The sequence below is a fragment of the Ceratotherium simum genome, chromosome 5 (genome assembly GCF_057802395.1).
Source record: "Ceratotherium simum simum isolate JZ-2026a chromosome 5, ASM5780239v1, whole genome shotgun sequence".
In the NCBI taxonomy this organism is placed as follows: domain Eukaryota; kingdom Metazoa; phylum Chordata; class Mammalia; order Perissodactyla; family Rhinocerotidae; genus Ceratotherium; species Ceratotherium simum.
The window spans coordinates 49,510,429-49,525,506 of record NC_141904.1 but is presented as its reverse complement, the minus strand read 5'-3'; the positions used below and the strand labels follow the sequence as shown (position 1 = coordinate 49,525,506).

The following is a 15,078-nucleotide window of genomic DNA, read 5'->3' as shown; positions in this document are numbered from 1 at the left end:
ATTGTTTCTAAGGTGATAAATGAACTTGTTTCTCTCGTTAAAACTTATCTAATATAGATGGTAATTATAATTGTGTTGTAAGAGACTTCAATCTCTTCTGCATACAGATCCTTTATTAGATTTATGATTTGCAAATATTTTCTCCCTGTCTGTGGCTTCTCTTTTCATTTCTTTTTTTTGTTTTTGTGAGGAAGATCAGCCCTGAGCTAACATCCATGCCAATCCTCCTCTTTTTGCTGAGGAGGACCGGCCCTGAGCTAATATCTATTGCCAATTCTCCTCCTTTTTTTTTTTACCCTTTTTCTCCCCAAAGCCCTAGTAGATAGCTGTATGTCGTAGTTGCACATCCTGCTAGCTGCTGTATGTGGGACCCCGTCTCAGCATGGCCGGACAGACGGTGCGTCGGTGCGCGCCTGGATCCGAACCCTGGGCTGCCAGTAGCGGAGCGCGTGCGCTTAACCTCTAAGCCACGGGACCAGCCCCCCACTTTTCATTTTCTTAATGGTATCTTTGAAAAGCAAAAGTTTTAAATTTTGATACTGTCTGGTTTATGAATTTTCTTCTTTTGTGGATTGTGCTTTTGGTGACATGTCTAAGAAATCGTTGCGTGATCCTCCAAGGTCACAGAGGTTTTTCTCCTACAAGTGTCTTTTCAGTTTTAGCTCTTTACATTTAGGTCTTTAATCTGTTTGGAGTTAGATTTTGCATATGGTGTGAGGTAAGTGTCCGGTTGTTTCTGTAACATTTGTTGAAAAAAAGTATCCTTTCTCCATTGAATTACATTGGCACCTTTCTTATAAACCAATTGACCACAACAGTGTTGGTTTCTTTCTGAACTCTGTTCTGTTCCATCTGTCTTATGTGTTCTGTACCACACTGATTTGGCTACTGTATATTTGTGGTAACTTTTGAAATTAGGTAATGTTAAGTCCTCCAATTTGCTTTTGTTCAAAATTGTTTGGGCTATTCTATGTTTTTTCCATTTCCATATAAATTATGGAATGAGCTTGTTGGTATCTTCAAAACATTCTGCTGGGATTTTTTTGTGTGTGCGTGAGGAGATCAGCCCTGAGCTAACATCTGCCAATCCTCCTCTTTTTTCTGAGGAAGACTGGCCCTGGGCTAACATCCATGCCCATCTTCCTCCATTTTATATGGGACACTGCCACAGCATGGCTTGACAAGCAGTGCGTCGGTGCGTGCCGGGGATCCGAACCCGAGATCTGAACCGGTGAACCCCGGGGCTGCCGCAGCGGAGCACGCACGCTTAACCGCTTGCGCCACCTGTCCGGCCCCTCTGCTGGGATTTTTAATTGTCAGTTTAAGAATTTATTGGTCAGTTTGAGAATTGCCATCTTAACAATATTGAGTCTTCCATTCATGAATGTGGTATATCTCTCCAGTTAATTAGATCTGGCTTTTTAAAAAATTATTTTTATTTATTTTTTGGTGAGGAAGATCGGCCCTGAGCTAACGTTCGTTTGCCAGTCTTCCTCTTTTTGCTGAGGAGGATTAGCTCTGAGCTAACATCTGTGCCTATCTTCCTCTATTTTGTATATGGGATGCCGCCACAGCATGGCTTGATGAACAGTGCCTAAGTCTGCACCCGGGATCCGAATGCACAAACCCCGGGCCACCAAAGCGGAGCTGGTGAACTTAACCACTACGCCACCAGGCCGACCCCTGGCTCTTTTCTTAAACTCCAGTGACTTGAAATGATTGCTTTTGACAATTTTGTCCAATTTTATACTTGTTCTTTTGTGGTTAAAAATCACTAACCTTTTTACCCGTCCATAATGAGAAGTCCTTCTGCAATGTTTTTAACCTTATAGCAACCTTATGCTTCCAATCTTTGATTATTTCCTTCTGTCTTGAAATTAAAAAAAAAATTTCTTCAAAGGTACTAGCTAGGTATGATTGTGTTTTATTGTACTAGCTGTAGTACTTGTAGAAACTCAACTCTAGTGGAGGAGAAAAGTGATACCTTGTAACTTTTGTTTCATGTTTCTATTTGAAGGATCTCCAACTGAATTCCTTGAAGAGAAAATGGCCTACCAGGGGTATCAGAACTGGCCAGAAAATACAAACTTTTGCTTCGAACCCGAGCAAGTGGTGAATCCTATCCAGACTGGTAAGTGCAGGCTTAGCTGTGACTGCTGAATGTGAATTATGACATAAACATGAAAAAGCCACAACCACCACTCAGATAAAACATTTTAGCCTAAATATAGCTTGTAAAGCACAACCAAGGTATAAGTGTTTCCCGTGAACATTTAGTTGACCCTTTCTCCTCTCTGTTCTTTCTGAGGCACATGCCTGTCTAGTTTTCTCCCCTTCAAAACTTGTTTTGAGTAAATTAACTGAAATTCATATTCATTGAAGACTAAATGATCTGTAGTAACTTAGCATTTTAATTCTTCCAAAAGGAATTATTACAGTAATAATAGCACCATTTGTTGTGTGCCTGTTTTGTGCCAGGCACAGTGCTAGAGGCTTTATATACGTATTGTCTGTTTTTCTTATCTAACTCTGCCAAGTATATATTATCCTTATTTGACAGAAGAGAAAACGGACTCATACCCAGTTTCTACAAAATTCAAACTAATCTATAGAGACAAAAAGCATTTCTGTAGTTGACTAGAGCTGAAAGTGGTGGGAGGAATGGATTGCAGAAGGGCCACAAAGCAGTAATATTGATACCTCCATGTCAAAGTTAACTAGGTTGAGAGTTCAAGTTATTTATTTCCACTTATATGTGGCTTCTTTCCTTGCTCTCTAACTTACAAGGTGCTCATAGCTGCTTCCAAATGATCTAGTACTTGATGTTATGTACCATTTTTCAATTATTTGCTATCCTAGATATATGGTAATTTTTAAAGACAACTTTATTGAGAGATAATTCACATACCATACAATTCATCCCTTTAAAGTGTACAGTTCTTAGGCCGGCCCCGTGGCTTAGCGGTTGGGTGCACGCGCTCCGCTGCTGGCGGCCCGGGTTCAGATCCCGGGCGCGCACCGACACACTGCTTCTCCGGCCATGCTGAGGCTGCGTCCCACATACAGCAACTAGAAGGATGTGCAGCTATGACACACAACTATCTACTGGGGCTTTGGGGGGAAAAAATAAATAAATAAATAAATAAATAAATAAATAAATAAAAATAAAAAAATAGTACAGTTCAGTGGATTTTATTATTTTCACGTATATGTACAGCCATCAACAGCCATCATCCATTTTATTTTATTTTATTTTATTTTATTTTTTTAAAGATTTTATTTATTTATTTTTCCCCCAAAGCCCCAGTAGATAGTTGTACGTCATAGTTGCACAGCCTTCTAGTTGCTGTATGTGGGACACAGCCTCAGCATGGCCGGAGAAGCGGTGCGTTGGTGCGCGCCCGGGATCCGAACCCGGACCGCCAGCAGCGGAGCGCGCGCACTTAACTGCTTAAGCCACGGGGCCGGCCCCTACCATCATCCATTTTAGAACATTTTTATCACACCAAAAAGAAACCCTGTTCAGGGGCCGACCCAGTGGTGCAAGCGGTTAAGTGCGCATGCTCTGCTGCCACGGCCTATGGTTCTCCGGTTCGGATCCTGGGCGCGCACCAACGCACCGCTTGTTAAGCCATGCTGTGGCAGCGTCCCATATAAAGTAGAGGAAGATGGGCACGGATGTTAGCCCGGGGCCAGTCTTCCTCAGCAAAAAAGAGGAGGATTGGCTTCAGATGTTAGCTCAGGGCTGGTCTTCCTCCCTGAAAAAAAAAAAAAGAAGAAAAGAAACCCTGTTTTCTTTAGATATCACCCCCTTTCTCCTTATCCACCCCAGCCCTAAGCAACCACTAATCTACTTTCTGTCTCTATAAATTTACCTATTCTGGACATTTCATATAATTGGAGTCATATAAAATGTGGTCTTTTGTGACTGGCTTTTTTCATTTAGCACAACGTTTTCAAGGTTCATACATTTTGTGGCATGGATCAGTATTTCATTCTTTTATATGGATACATAATATTCCATTGTTTGGATATACCATATTTGTTTTTATCTATTCATCAGTTGCTGGACATTTGCGTTGTTTCCATTTTTTTACTATTGTGAATAATGCTGTTTTAAACATTCATGTGCAAGTTTTTATATAGACATATATTTTCATTTCTCTTGGGTATATACCTGGATTGGAATTGCTGATCATATGGTAACTCTGTGTTTAATCATTTGAGGAATTGCCAAGCTGTTTTCCAAAGCAACTGCACCATTTTATCTATATCTCCCACTTTTTTTATATATATATTTTACATATATATTTCCCATTTTATATATATATCTTATTTCTTTCAAATAAGGTAATGTATGAGGTTTGCAATTCCTCCATATCGTTGACAACACTTTTTAAAAAATTATAGCTAACCTAGAAGATGTGAAATGGTATCTTGTGATTTTGATTTGCGTATTCCTAGTGACTGATGATGTTGGTTATCTTTTTGTCTTTTTCTGTGCTTATTGCCCATTTGTATATCTTCCTTGGAGAAATGTGTATTCAGATCCTTTGCCCATTTTTAAATTGGTTTGTCTTTTTGTTGTGCTGTAAGAATTCTTTATGTATTCTGCATACCAGACCCTTACCAGATTTATGATTTGCAAATATTTTTTCCCATATTGTAGGTTGTCTTCTAATTTTTTTGATAGTGTCTTTTAATACACAAAAGTTTTTAATTTTGATGAAGTACGGTTTATCTAGTTTTTCCTTTGTTCCTCGTGCTTTGGTGTCATATCTAAGAATCCATTGCGAAATCTGAGGTCATGAAGATTTATCCTTATGTTTTCTTCTAAAAATTTTATAATTTTAGCTCTTGTTTTGAGGTCTTTGATCCACTGTGAGTTAATTTTTGTATATCGTGAGAGGTAGGGGTCCAAATTCATACTTTCGCATGTGGATATCCAGTTGTCCCAGCTCCATTTTTTTGAAGACTGTTCCTTCCCCATTGAATGGTCTTGGCTCCCTTGTTGAAAATCTGTTGACCATAGACATATGGTTTTGTTTCCCAACTCTTAGTCTCTGCCATTGATCTATATGTCTGTCCTTATGCTAGTACTATACTGTCATGATTACTGTTGCTTTGTGGTAACTTTTGCAGTTAGGAAGTATGAGTCTTCCTACTTTATTCTTTTTTATGATTATTTTGGCTGTTCTGGGTCCTTTGCAATTCCATATGAATTTTAGAGTCAGCTCGTCAATTTCTAAGGTAATCAGCTGGGATTCTGATAGGAATTGCGTTGAATCTGTAGATGAATTTGGAGAGTTTTGCCATCTCAACAATATTATCTTCCAATCCATAAACAAGGAATGTTTTTCCATTTATTTATATATTATTTCTGTCAACAATATTTTTGTAGTTTTCAGAGTATAAATTTTATACTCCCTTTTGTAAAATTTATTTCTAATATTCTTTTGATGCTATGAGTGGAATTGTTTTCTTAATTTCATTTTCAGATTGTTCATTGCAAGGGTATAGACATACAATTGATTTTTGTATGTTGATCTTGTATCTTCTAGTAGTTTTTTTAGTGGACTCCTTAGGATTTTCTATCTATAAGATCATGTCATCTACAAACTTAGTTTTACTTCTTCCTTTCCCATCTGGATGCCTTTTATTTCTTTTTCTTGCCTAATTGTCCTGGCTAGAATATGGAATTGATGAGAGCAGACATCCCAGACATCCTTGTTTTGTTCTTGGTCTTAGGGGGAATGCATCCAGTCTTTCACCTTTAAATATCATGTTAGCTGTGAGTGTTTTATAGATGACATTTATCAGATTAAGGAAAATGCCTTCTATTCCTAATTTGTTGCATATTTGATTTATCATGAAAGGGTGTTGGATTTTATCAGGTGGTTTTTCTGTATCTATTGAGATGATCATGTGGTTTTATTTTTTATTCTATTGATATGTACATATTACATTAATTGATTTCTGGATATTAAACCAACCTTGCATTCCTGGGATGCATCCCATTTGGTCATGGTATATAATTCATTTTATATGCTTGTACATATATAAACGTATTCATTGAGGATTTTTGCATCCATATTCAGAGGAGATATTGGTTTGTAGTTTTCTTTTCTTGGGATGTCTTTGTCTAGTTTTGATATCAGGGTAATGCTGGTCTCATAGAATGAGTTGGAAAGTGTTGTCCCTTTTTTGATTTTTTTTGGAAGAGTTTATGAAGAATTGGTTTTAATTCTTCTTTAAATGTTTGGTAGAATTCTTTTTTTTTTTTTGTGAGGAAGATCAGCCCTGAGCTAACATCCATGCCAATCCTCCTCTTTTTGCTGAGGAAGACTGGCCCTGGGCTAACATCCATGCCCATCTTCCTCTACTTTATATGGGACGCCGCCACAGCATGGCCTGACGAGCGGTGCATCGGTGCACGCCTGGGATCCGAACCCGGGTCGCCAGCAGCAGAGCGCGCGCGCTTTCTTGCTACACCACAGGGCCGGCCCCAGTAGAATTCTTAAGTAAAGCTGTCTTGGCCAGGGCTTTTCTTTGTGAGTAGTTTTTAATTACTAAATCAAGTCAGGAATTTACCGTCAAAGAAATTATCAATTTTGAGGTTGGAGAAAACCCAGAAGAATATAATGTCCTGCAAGTCAAGTGTGGTAGCCAGCTTCTAAGATGGCTCCAATGATCCCCACCTCCTAGTATTCACACCCTTGTGTTGTCACCTCCCACATTATACCAGGCTTGGTCTGTGTGACCAATAGAATAGATAGCAGAAATAATGGTATGTCATTTCTAAGATGAGGTTACAAAAGACATTGTGGCTTCCATCTTGATTGCTCTGGGTTTACCCACCCTGGGGTAGCAAGCTGCTATGCAGAGGTGCACATGAAGGAGGAACAGAGATCTCCAGTCAGCAGCCATGTGAGTAAGCCATTGCATAGACAGGTTCTTCAGCCCCAGTCAGGTCTTCAGATGATCACAGCCCTGGCCAGTGCCTTCACTGCAACCTTGTGAGACACCCTAATCAGTGGACGTGTGGAACAAATAGATTCTGGGGGACATTTTGAAGGTCAGGTCATCTGGATTTTCTGATGAATTGGATGTGGTGTATGAAAGAGAGAAGTCAAGAGTTGACTCCAAGGTTTTTGACCAAACAGATAGAATGCCAATAGAGATGAGAAAAGTGTATGAGGAGTGATTTGGGAAACTTGTTACATTTTGGCTTTATTTTACACGTTAAGAGTTGGCAATTTGATATAAAAGTCAAGAAGTAAGTGGAGGGCCGGCTCCGTGGCTTAGCGGTTAAGTGCGCACGCTCTGATGCTGGCGGCCCGGGTTCGGATCCCGGGCGCGCCCCGAGGCACCACTTCTCCGTCCAACGCGAGACCGAGTCCCACGTACAGCAACTAGAAGGATGTGAACCTATGACATACAACTATCTACTGGGGCTTTGGGGGGAAAAAAATGAATAAATAAAATCTTTAAAAAAAAAAAAAAAAAAAAAGAAGTAAGTGGAGGGGTTTAAATGATTGGAGATACAAATTTGAGTTTCATTAATTTATAGATGGAATTTTAAACTGTGAGATTGGATGAGATCACTAAGGGAGGGAATGTAGATAGAGAAAAGGTCTTCCTCTCTCTCCCTCTAAGGACTTAGTTCTTTAGTTCTCCGCTTAAATGTTTATCAAATGAAGATCTTCCTTGACTTGAACTAAAATGTATCCTTCTGCTAAATGTTCTCAACTCTGACCTTATACATCTTTGGGTTTTTAGAGCACACAGGGTCTGCCATATCGTAGGTACCCAATAAAAAAGTAATGAATAAATGACAGAACTGTGTCAAAATCATTGATTTTGACATGTGATTTAGCACTCTCATCCTAATGTGCAAACCATACAACAGTTATTCTCGTTGGGGGTTTAAGCATCCTGTTTTCCTTCAGTGCAAGGGTGGAGCAAGCCGCAGCTACCCCAAACCGAGTGAGAATGGGGAAAATGAATGTTTATAATCTCTCTCATATTCCAGCTCTCCTGCTGTTCTGAAGAAGCAGCATTGGGGCCTCCTCCATCCCCAACAGTGTTTCAGTCTGCATTCCACCTGTTCACATTCCCCAACGCCATGGTCTCGCCTAATCCTGAAATCCCTTACTGGAATGAACATTTTCTCAATGCTTGGGCTTTTATGCAGCTACCTCTGACAGCTGAAGTGCCTCAAGGGAATGAGTCATTAGCATTCACTAAGGAACTAGTTAGAAATTCTTAGGGCCCAGTAATCTTTTTTTTTTTTATAAGCCTTCAGGGTAATTCAGATGTGTGCTAAATTTTGAGAAGGTGTCCCTAGAGAGCCGACTTCTTGCTAGGCCTGACTAGCTGTGCTCTTTTTCTGTGTAAGAAGGCACAGAGTTCACCTGATGTTTTGAGTGCCTTTACTCATGCCAATCCTGAGTGTAGAGTTTATTTCACCTTTCAAGATGCCAGCTGTTTACCTTGTCACATTCAGACAAGTATTGAAATGCAGTTTTCTTCATGATGTCCACCTGAGGTGAAAATGTCTTTTTTACTTGTTCTGGCTATCTTTGTTTTTTTAAAATAACCTAAAGTGTATATCTATGTATGTAAATATATATCGAAAATTTAATTATACCTGTACTTTCACCTCTTAGTATATTAGAGTTAAGCATTAGTTGTGCTTTTAGTTTTATGTATTTGTTGGCTGTCTAATTTAGATAATCAAATCTTAGAGAATATGAGATTACACATTTTTAACTCATAACAAATGGGTTAGTGAATATTTATTGATTCCTTACCGTGTTCAGTCAGTTACATATTATCTCAACTTATTAAACTTGCTATTGACAACACACATGTAATTAATCAATATTTATCAAAGGATAATAGGGAGTGCTAATCTTGCTAGTTGTATTCACTGGGAGTGTGTTTTAAATTCCTTCTTTATTCCAGATCCCTTTAAGATGCACCATGATGATGCCCTGGAAGATTTGCTCTTTCTCCCCAGTGGAACAACCAGTTCTTCAGCATTTGTAGAACAAAATAATCCCCTGAAAGACAGTTATGGTATGACTTCAACTGGATTTATTTCCTAACTCCAAACAATTAATATGGCCTTTCACTCATCACCTTTGAAGTTAACCACTAGGCAAGATCATGTTTAGGGGCTCTGGCTGTGACAAGGCTGTTTTTAGATTAGTCACAAGAGAGAATTCACAGTTCGGCTGTTCAGGGTCTACTTGCCTCCTCTCATGGGATTTTGAATCTTATATCCTAGGGCGAGATTCTGTCTCCACATTTTACTAGCCCATGGCCTTGGGCAAGTTATGTCCTCCCTAAATTTTGGTTTCCTTATCTATAAAATGGGGCCAACACTAGTCCCTACCTTAAAGATGTGGTGATGATTAAATAAAATTATGTAAAAGCACATAGTGTCTGGTACTTAGTAAACATTAAACAGACCTTAGTTATGAATTAATAGTATCCTCATTCATGGTTTTGTATAACTTTTAACATGAATGTGGCCACAGTACTGTAGGGGAGGCAAAACTTTCCTTCTACCCATCTTAGGTTTTCAGCTGGGACTCTAACAAAAAGACAGATTAACAAGAGAAAAACACCCAGCTTATTAACACATGCACTGTATATCCTATGGGAGAAATGTAACTCAAAGTGGTAGCTTAGAATTTCGGTTTATATAGCATCTTCAACAAAGAACAGTAAATTTGTAGAGAAATAACAGGACCAAGGAAAGCAATTTTAGGGTTCCAAGAGTGACTTACTGTGGGAAGGTAAATATATGGGAGAGAACTAATGGAGTAAGGTTTGCTTGCAGATTCCTCTGGTGCCCTCTCTGGGCTGATGAGAGTCTGTCTCTAGTAAAAGGAGAATTTATATCCTGGCTTTAGGCAGAAAGTGGGGAGTTTTTTCTGGGTTTGCTGCTTCTTAATTGCCTATACCTCAACATAATTTTTATATCAGAGGCATATTTTGGGGTGACATACTCTGGTTTCCTTTGGTACCTGTCATCAATAAGTCCTACTTCAAACAATGCTTATAATTTTGTATTTGTAAAGATCTTAGCTAGTAATATGTTTCATTTATGCTTTTCTTTGGACTGAAGATCTCTTGGGAGAAGGATGTTAAATGAGTTGACTTGGAGTTATCTGTCTAGTCTCCTGATATTTTTGTGTGTGTGTGTGTGTGAGGAAGATTAGCCCTGAGCTAACATCTGCCAATCCTCCTCTTTTTGCCGAGGAAGACTGGCCCTGGGCTAACATCCATGCCCATCTTCTTCCACTTTATATGGGACACCGCCACAGCATGGCTTGCTAACCGGTGTGTCGGTGCGTGCCCGGGATCTGAACCGGCAGACCCCAGGCCGCTGCAGCAGAGCGCATGCACTTAACCGCTTGCGCCACCGGCCAGCCCCTCTCCTGATATTTTGATTTTGGCTTTGACTCCTGTTTTTTCAGCTGACTAGCTGATGAGTTATTTGGTTGTACTGACTTCTTTCTTTACACCGTCTTTCTTCTCTTCCTTTATGCTGCCTCTGCTTTTCCCCAGTGTAAACCCCTATCAGTTCATACCTGGGCTACCCTAGTCATCTCCTAACAGACTTCCTGCTCCCTTTTTAAATTCATTCTGAGTATATCTGTTGTGTTGATCACCGTGAGTTCCTGTTCTGTATTCATCTCATTTTCATCATTAAGACCTTAAGACACCCTATTTTTTTCTCTTCAAGTCTAAATTCCTCTGGCTTTCCAGATCCTTCTTCCATTGTTTGTTCTAATCCTGTTTTCCCTCTCTGGTGTGCAAGATCTATTTGAATCAGACTAATCTCATAGTCCTGGAAACATTCTTGTCCTGTTGGCATCTTCATACTTTTCTTTGCTCAGTGTTCTCCACCCTTAAAATTGACCTCTCTCTCCTCTCTTCCTGCTCTTCTCCTCTGAAGCCTTCTGTGACTATTCTGGTCCTCATGGTTGTTTTTAAACTCTTATAGCACTTTAGTCCATACTCTACAATTTGCATTATTTGATATATATCTATCTTGCCTCTCTAGCTAAATTGTAATAGTTTTGATGGTAAGGACCATGTGATATTAAGTCCCCTATTGTGTCTGTCAGAGGACAGCAAAATAATAATCCTTTTATGTTTGTCTAGTTCTTAATAATTTGCAAACTGGTTTCACAAAATCAACTTCTAGTATTGGAAAGGGAGGTGTTAATCTCATTTTACAGATAAAGAAATGAAGACTCACAATTCCTTACTATACATTATGTTATACTGGTTGTGATGTTGGAGCTAGAGCTCAATCTTGGTATTTTGAATCTTTGTAATACACTGTAGAAGGTAGCCAATCAGTGTTGATTAATGTCCCTGCAGGGATAAAGTGATACTATACGGCCTGTTAACAATTAGCCAAAACCTGAGGAATGTCAGCAGTTTTTACTTTAAAACTTCCTTGCTTCATTTTTCATTGATCCTTAGGTCTATGTAAAACTGGTTTTAAATATCAAATGCATTTTTTTCCCCAGTGTTGACTGTGTTTCAAAAATGTGTTTGTTTGATGTGTTTGTGTTTCAATATTAGGTCTGTTTCCCTGCGACACATTTGTTCCTGCAACTGTTGTGCCTCAGGCATGGTCTGTGGAAGCCGCAAACTCTCCACACTCAGAATCTTTCATTTCCCCAGAGGCCATTACACAACCTCTGCAGCCCACAGCAGGTAAATTATTAGAACCCCTCTGTATCAGTTAATGGTTGCTGTACCAATAATCAATATAAATCATCAGACTTCTTTTTTAGCAGCATACAGCTAAAAATTTCAGAACTATCACAAATGCTTTTAAACCTGAATTATTGATTTCACAGCTAGAGGAATTAAGTTATAATTGAAATACAACGCTTGGAGTTATTGGGCAAAGAAAATCCCTTTTTAATTCAGATTTAGAACTCTGAGTTTTTTTCTTGATGTCCCACAGGTTCCCTTTCTGACATTAATTGTGTACCTGTGTTGTTTTTTTTAACCTGATTTTTTTTTCTCTTCTTTGCCTTTCCTCCTCCACTATTTATTCTCCCGATATCCTATTCTTCTAAGTATTGAGACCATCAAAGAGTAGGCACAAGTGCATCAACTGGACAGTTTCTGAGTTATGTTAAGGTTGTTATAGTCACAGAAACCAGATACTCCTATCCTCTAAGAAAGTAAGTTTTGAATAAGAGCTACAAGCAGACAATGATGGGTCCTAAATTTCCAACTTCTTTCCCTTAGAGCCTGCCAGGGAGGTAGCAATGGCATCAGCAGAAGAGAGGGAACCAACAAAAGCGTCAGAAATAATGATGGGACTGAAGGCTGCTGACATGACATCATCTAGAGAAAAAGAGATGACCTTGGCCAAGGACGTGGCACCAGCCGCAGAAACAGAGGTGGCATTGGCCAAAGACATGGAACCATCTACCAAATCAGATGTGTCACTAGCCAAGGACACAGAATCATCAGTTGAATCAGATACGGCCCTAGTCAAGGACATGGTACTACCCATAGAAACAGTGGAGGCTCCAGTTAAGGATGTCCTGTTGCCCACAGAAACAGATGTGTCTTTGGCCAAGGACATGGTACTGCCCACAGAAACAGAGGTAGCCCCAGCCAAAGATGTAATAGTATTCAAAGAAACAGAGAGGGCACCACCTATAAAAATGGATTTGGCCCCAGCTGAGGGCATAGTACTACCCACAGAGAGAGAGATGGCCCCAAGCAAGGGTGTAGTATCACTCTCAGAAAGAGAAGTGGCACTGGCTAAGGATGTTGTATCATCCACAGAAAAATCCTCAGCAGAGGAGGTGGCCCTGTCCTCAGAAACAAAGGTGGCTGTGACTGGGGACATGACACTGCCTCCAGAAACCAAGGTGGTCTTGACCAAGGATGTGGCACTGCCCCCAGAAACAGGGGTGGCCCCAGTCAAGGACATGGCTCCACCTCCAGAAACAGACATGTTCCCGGTCAAGGACATGGCTCCACCCCTAGAAACAGAGATGGCTCTGGGCAAGGATGTGGCTCCACCCCAAGAAACAGAGGTGGCTCTTGTCAAGGACATGGCTTCACCCCCAGAAACAGAAATGGCCCTGGGCAAGGATGTGGCTCTGTCCCCAGAAACAGAGATGGCCCTGGGCAAGGATGTGGCTCTGCCCCCAGAAACAGAGATGGTCCTGGGCAAGGATGTGGTTCTGCCCCCAGAAACAGAAGTAGCCCGGATCAAGGATATGCCTCTGCCTCCAGAACCAAAGGTACCCCTGGCTAAAGATGTTGCTCTGCCCCTTGGAACAGAGGTGACCCTGGCCAACAATGTGACTCCAGCCAAGGAAGTTGCACCACCATCCGAGGTGGCAACAATTCCAGTTAAGGACATGGGAATTGCGCACACACAGGAAGAAATAAGTGAGGATTCCCAGTTAGAATCTCTCCAGGATGAGGGGCAGTCAGCTGCACCTGCTTCCGTGATTTCACCAGGTATGGGCTTACACTTACTCTCGGTATTTCTGTCTACCAGAGTGTAGTCTCCAGAAGGGTAAGGGACAAAGTCATACCAGGTAAAATAAAGACAGTCAACTAAACTTTGCAAGTCTATACACATTCCTATTCTCCTGGACAACTCTTTCTCATCTTCACTCTCTTCCAACATCTCTTTCCTTGTTCTCTGCTGGTCTTCCTGTTTTTCTTATAGATAATTGAAGCAATAAAAGAGAACATTCACAAACTTCCTTTACTTCATCTACCTAACTACTTGCATCTGTATCCATAGACTCTGCCTTCCCTTCTGTTACCATCACTGAACTGTCCCTGCTCCTAATTAAGGTCAACCTCTCCATTTTATACTAGATTCTGTCTCCTCTTGCCTACTTAAGTACATTGCCCCCTAGCCGTTCTCTTCTTTCTTGCCTCTCACTATTTTTTTCCCCTTTCCATTAGATCATCCCCACCAACATATGAACATTTGTTATTTTTCCCATCTTAAAAACAAAACAAAAACCTCCCAACTCAGCCTTCCCTTCACCTTCCAAATACCACTCCAGTTCTCTTCTGCCCTCATAGGAGCATTTCTCATTCCTCAAAAACTATTCCTGTTTCCAGTTTCTGAAAGGTGGAGAAATAGCTGAAATAGTGCTTCTCTGAAACCTGTGTGTTTTTTACTATTATCTTTAGAACCAGTCACAGCCATGGGCCAAAAGTACAGCTTGTCAACAGATGAGGATTCTGTATTAGAGAAACTAGACCAAAAGAAACCAGTCAGTAGTCAGCCTTCTGAACTGTCTTCAGAGACCTCAGGTAAGTTAGGAAAACAAAGTGGACTCTTTGAAACAACTTAAACTGAGAGCAATGGGGTGGTGGTGGTAGACATGGTCCCTGGTTGTATAGTGTTAATCAGGAGTATTGTTTATGAAGTCAGTTCTCTTTCTTAGACAGATTTTGTCTTATTTAGGGAGAAAGTCAGCTTGTTACATATTGAAAAATTATCAATACATCAACCTAGGACACCTAAATTTTAATCCAGTTCAGCTGTTCACTGTGCTATCCTGTGTGATCTTAGGCAGGTTATTTAACTTTCCTGTATCTCAGTTACTCAGCTATAGAGGAGTAAATAGGTCAAATGTTCTGTAAACACTTGTTAGTTACAGTGTGTTCTGTGGCCCAACAGCATCTTTGTTGCCTGGGAGCTTGTTAAAAATGCAGAATCTTGGGCTCCACCTCAGACCTTCAGAATCATAGTATGCATTTTAACAAGTTTCCCAGATAATTTTTATATACATTAGACTTTGAGAGGCACTGCTCTAAGATACTTTCTAAGTTACAGTTCGATTATTCAATGAACTTTAAGATCACATATTTTTGACAGTAAGCCAGAAGCATGTGCATTTGATTATCAACTTAATGATTCTCTGCTTACTTTTCTCTGACTGTGATTAGAATGTGAACTTAAGGGTGAGGACCATGACTTATTTCACTTAGAATCTCTAGTGCTTTGCACACTAACACCAAGTAGGAGCTAAATAATCATTTGAG

At 40.1% G+C, this 15,078-nt stretch overlaps 1 protein-coding gene across 11 annotated transcripts in view; it reads left to right on the top strand.

The window, feature by feature from the left end:
- MAP4 (microtubule associated protein 4) overlaps nucleotides 1-15,078 on the top strand; it is a 195,480-nt gene that overhangs the window by 129,891 nt on the left and 50,511 nt on the right. For 10 of the 11 annotated variants that reach the window (XM_087430891.1, XM_087430898.1, XM_087430900.1 and 7 more), the window contains exons 4-8: nucleotides 2,018-2,131; nucleotides 8,968-9,081; nucleotides 11,611-11,745; nucleotides 12,292-13,527; nucleotides 14,221-14,343. In XM_087430891.1, coding sequence (XP_087287017.1) covers nucleotides 2,018-2,131; nucleotides 8,968-9,081; nucleotides 11,611-11,745; nucleotides 12,292-13,527; nucleotides 14,221-14,343 — 1,722 coding nt within the window. The remainder of the gene's footprint in view (nucleotides 1-2,017; nucleotides 2,132-8,967; nucleotides 9,082-11,610; nucleotides 11,746-12,291; nucleotides 13,528-14,220; nucleotides 14,344-15,078) is intronic. The other variant, XM_087430895.1, reaches the window with a different exon arrangement.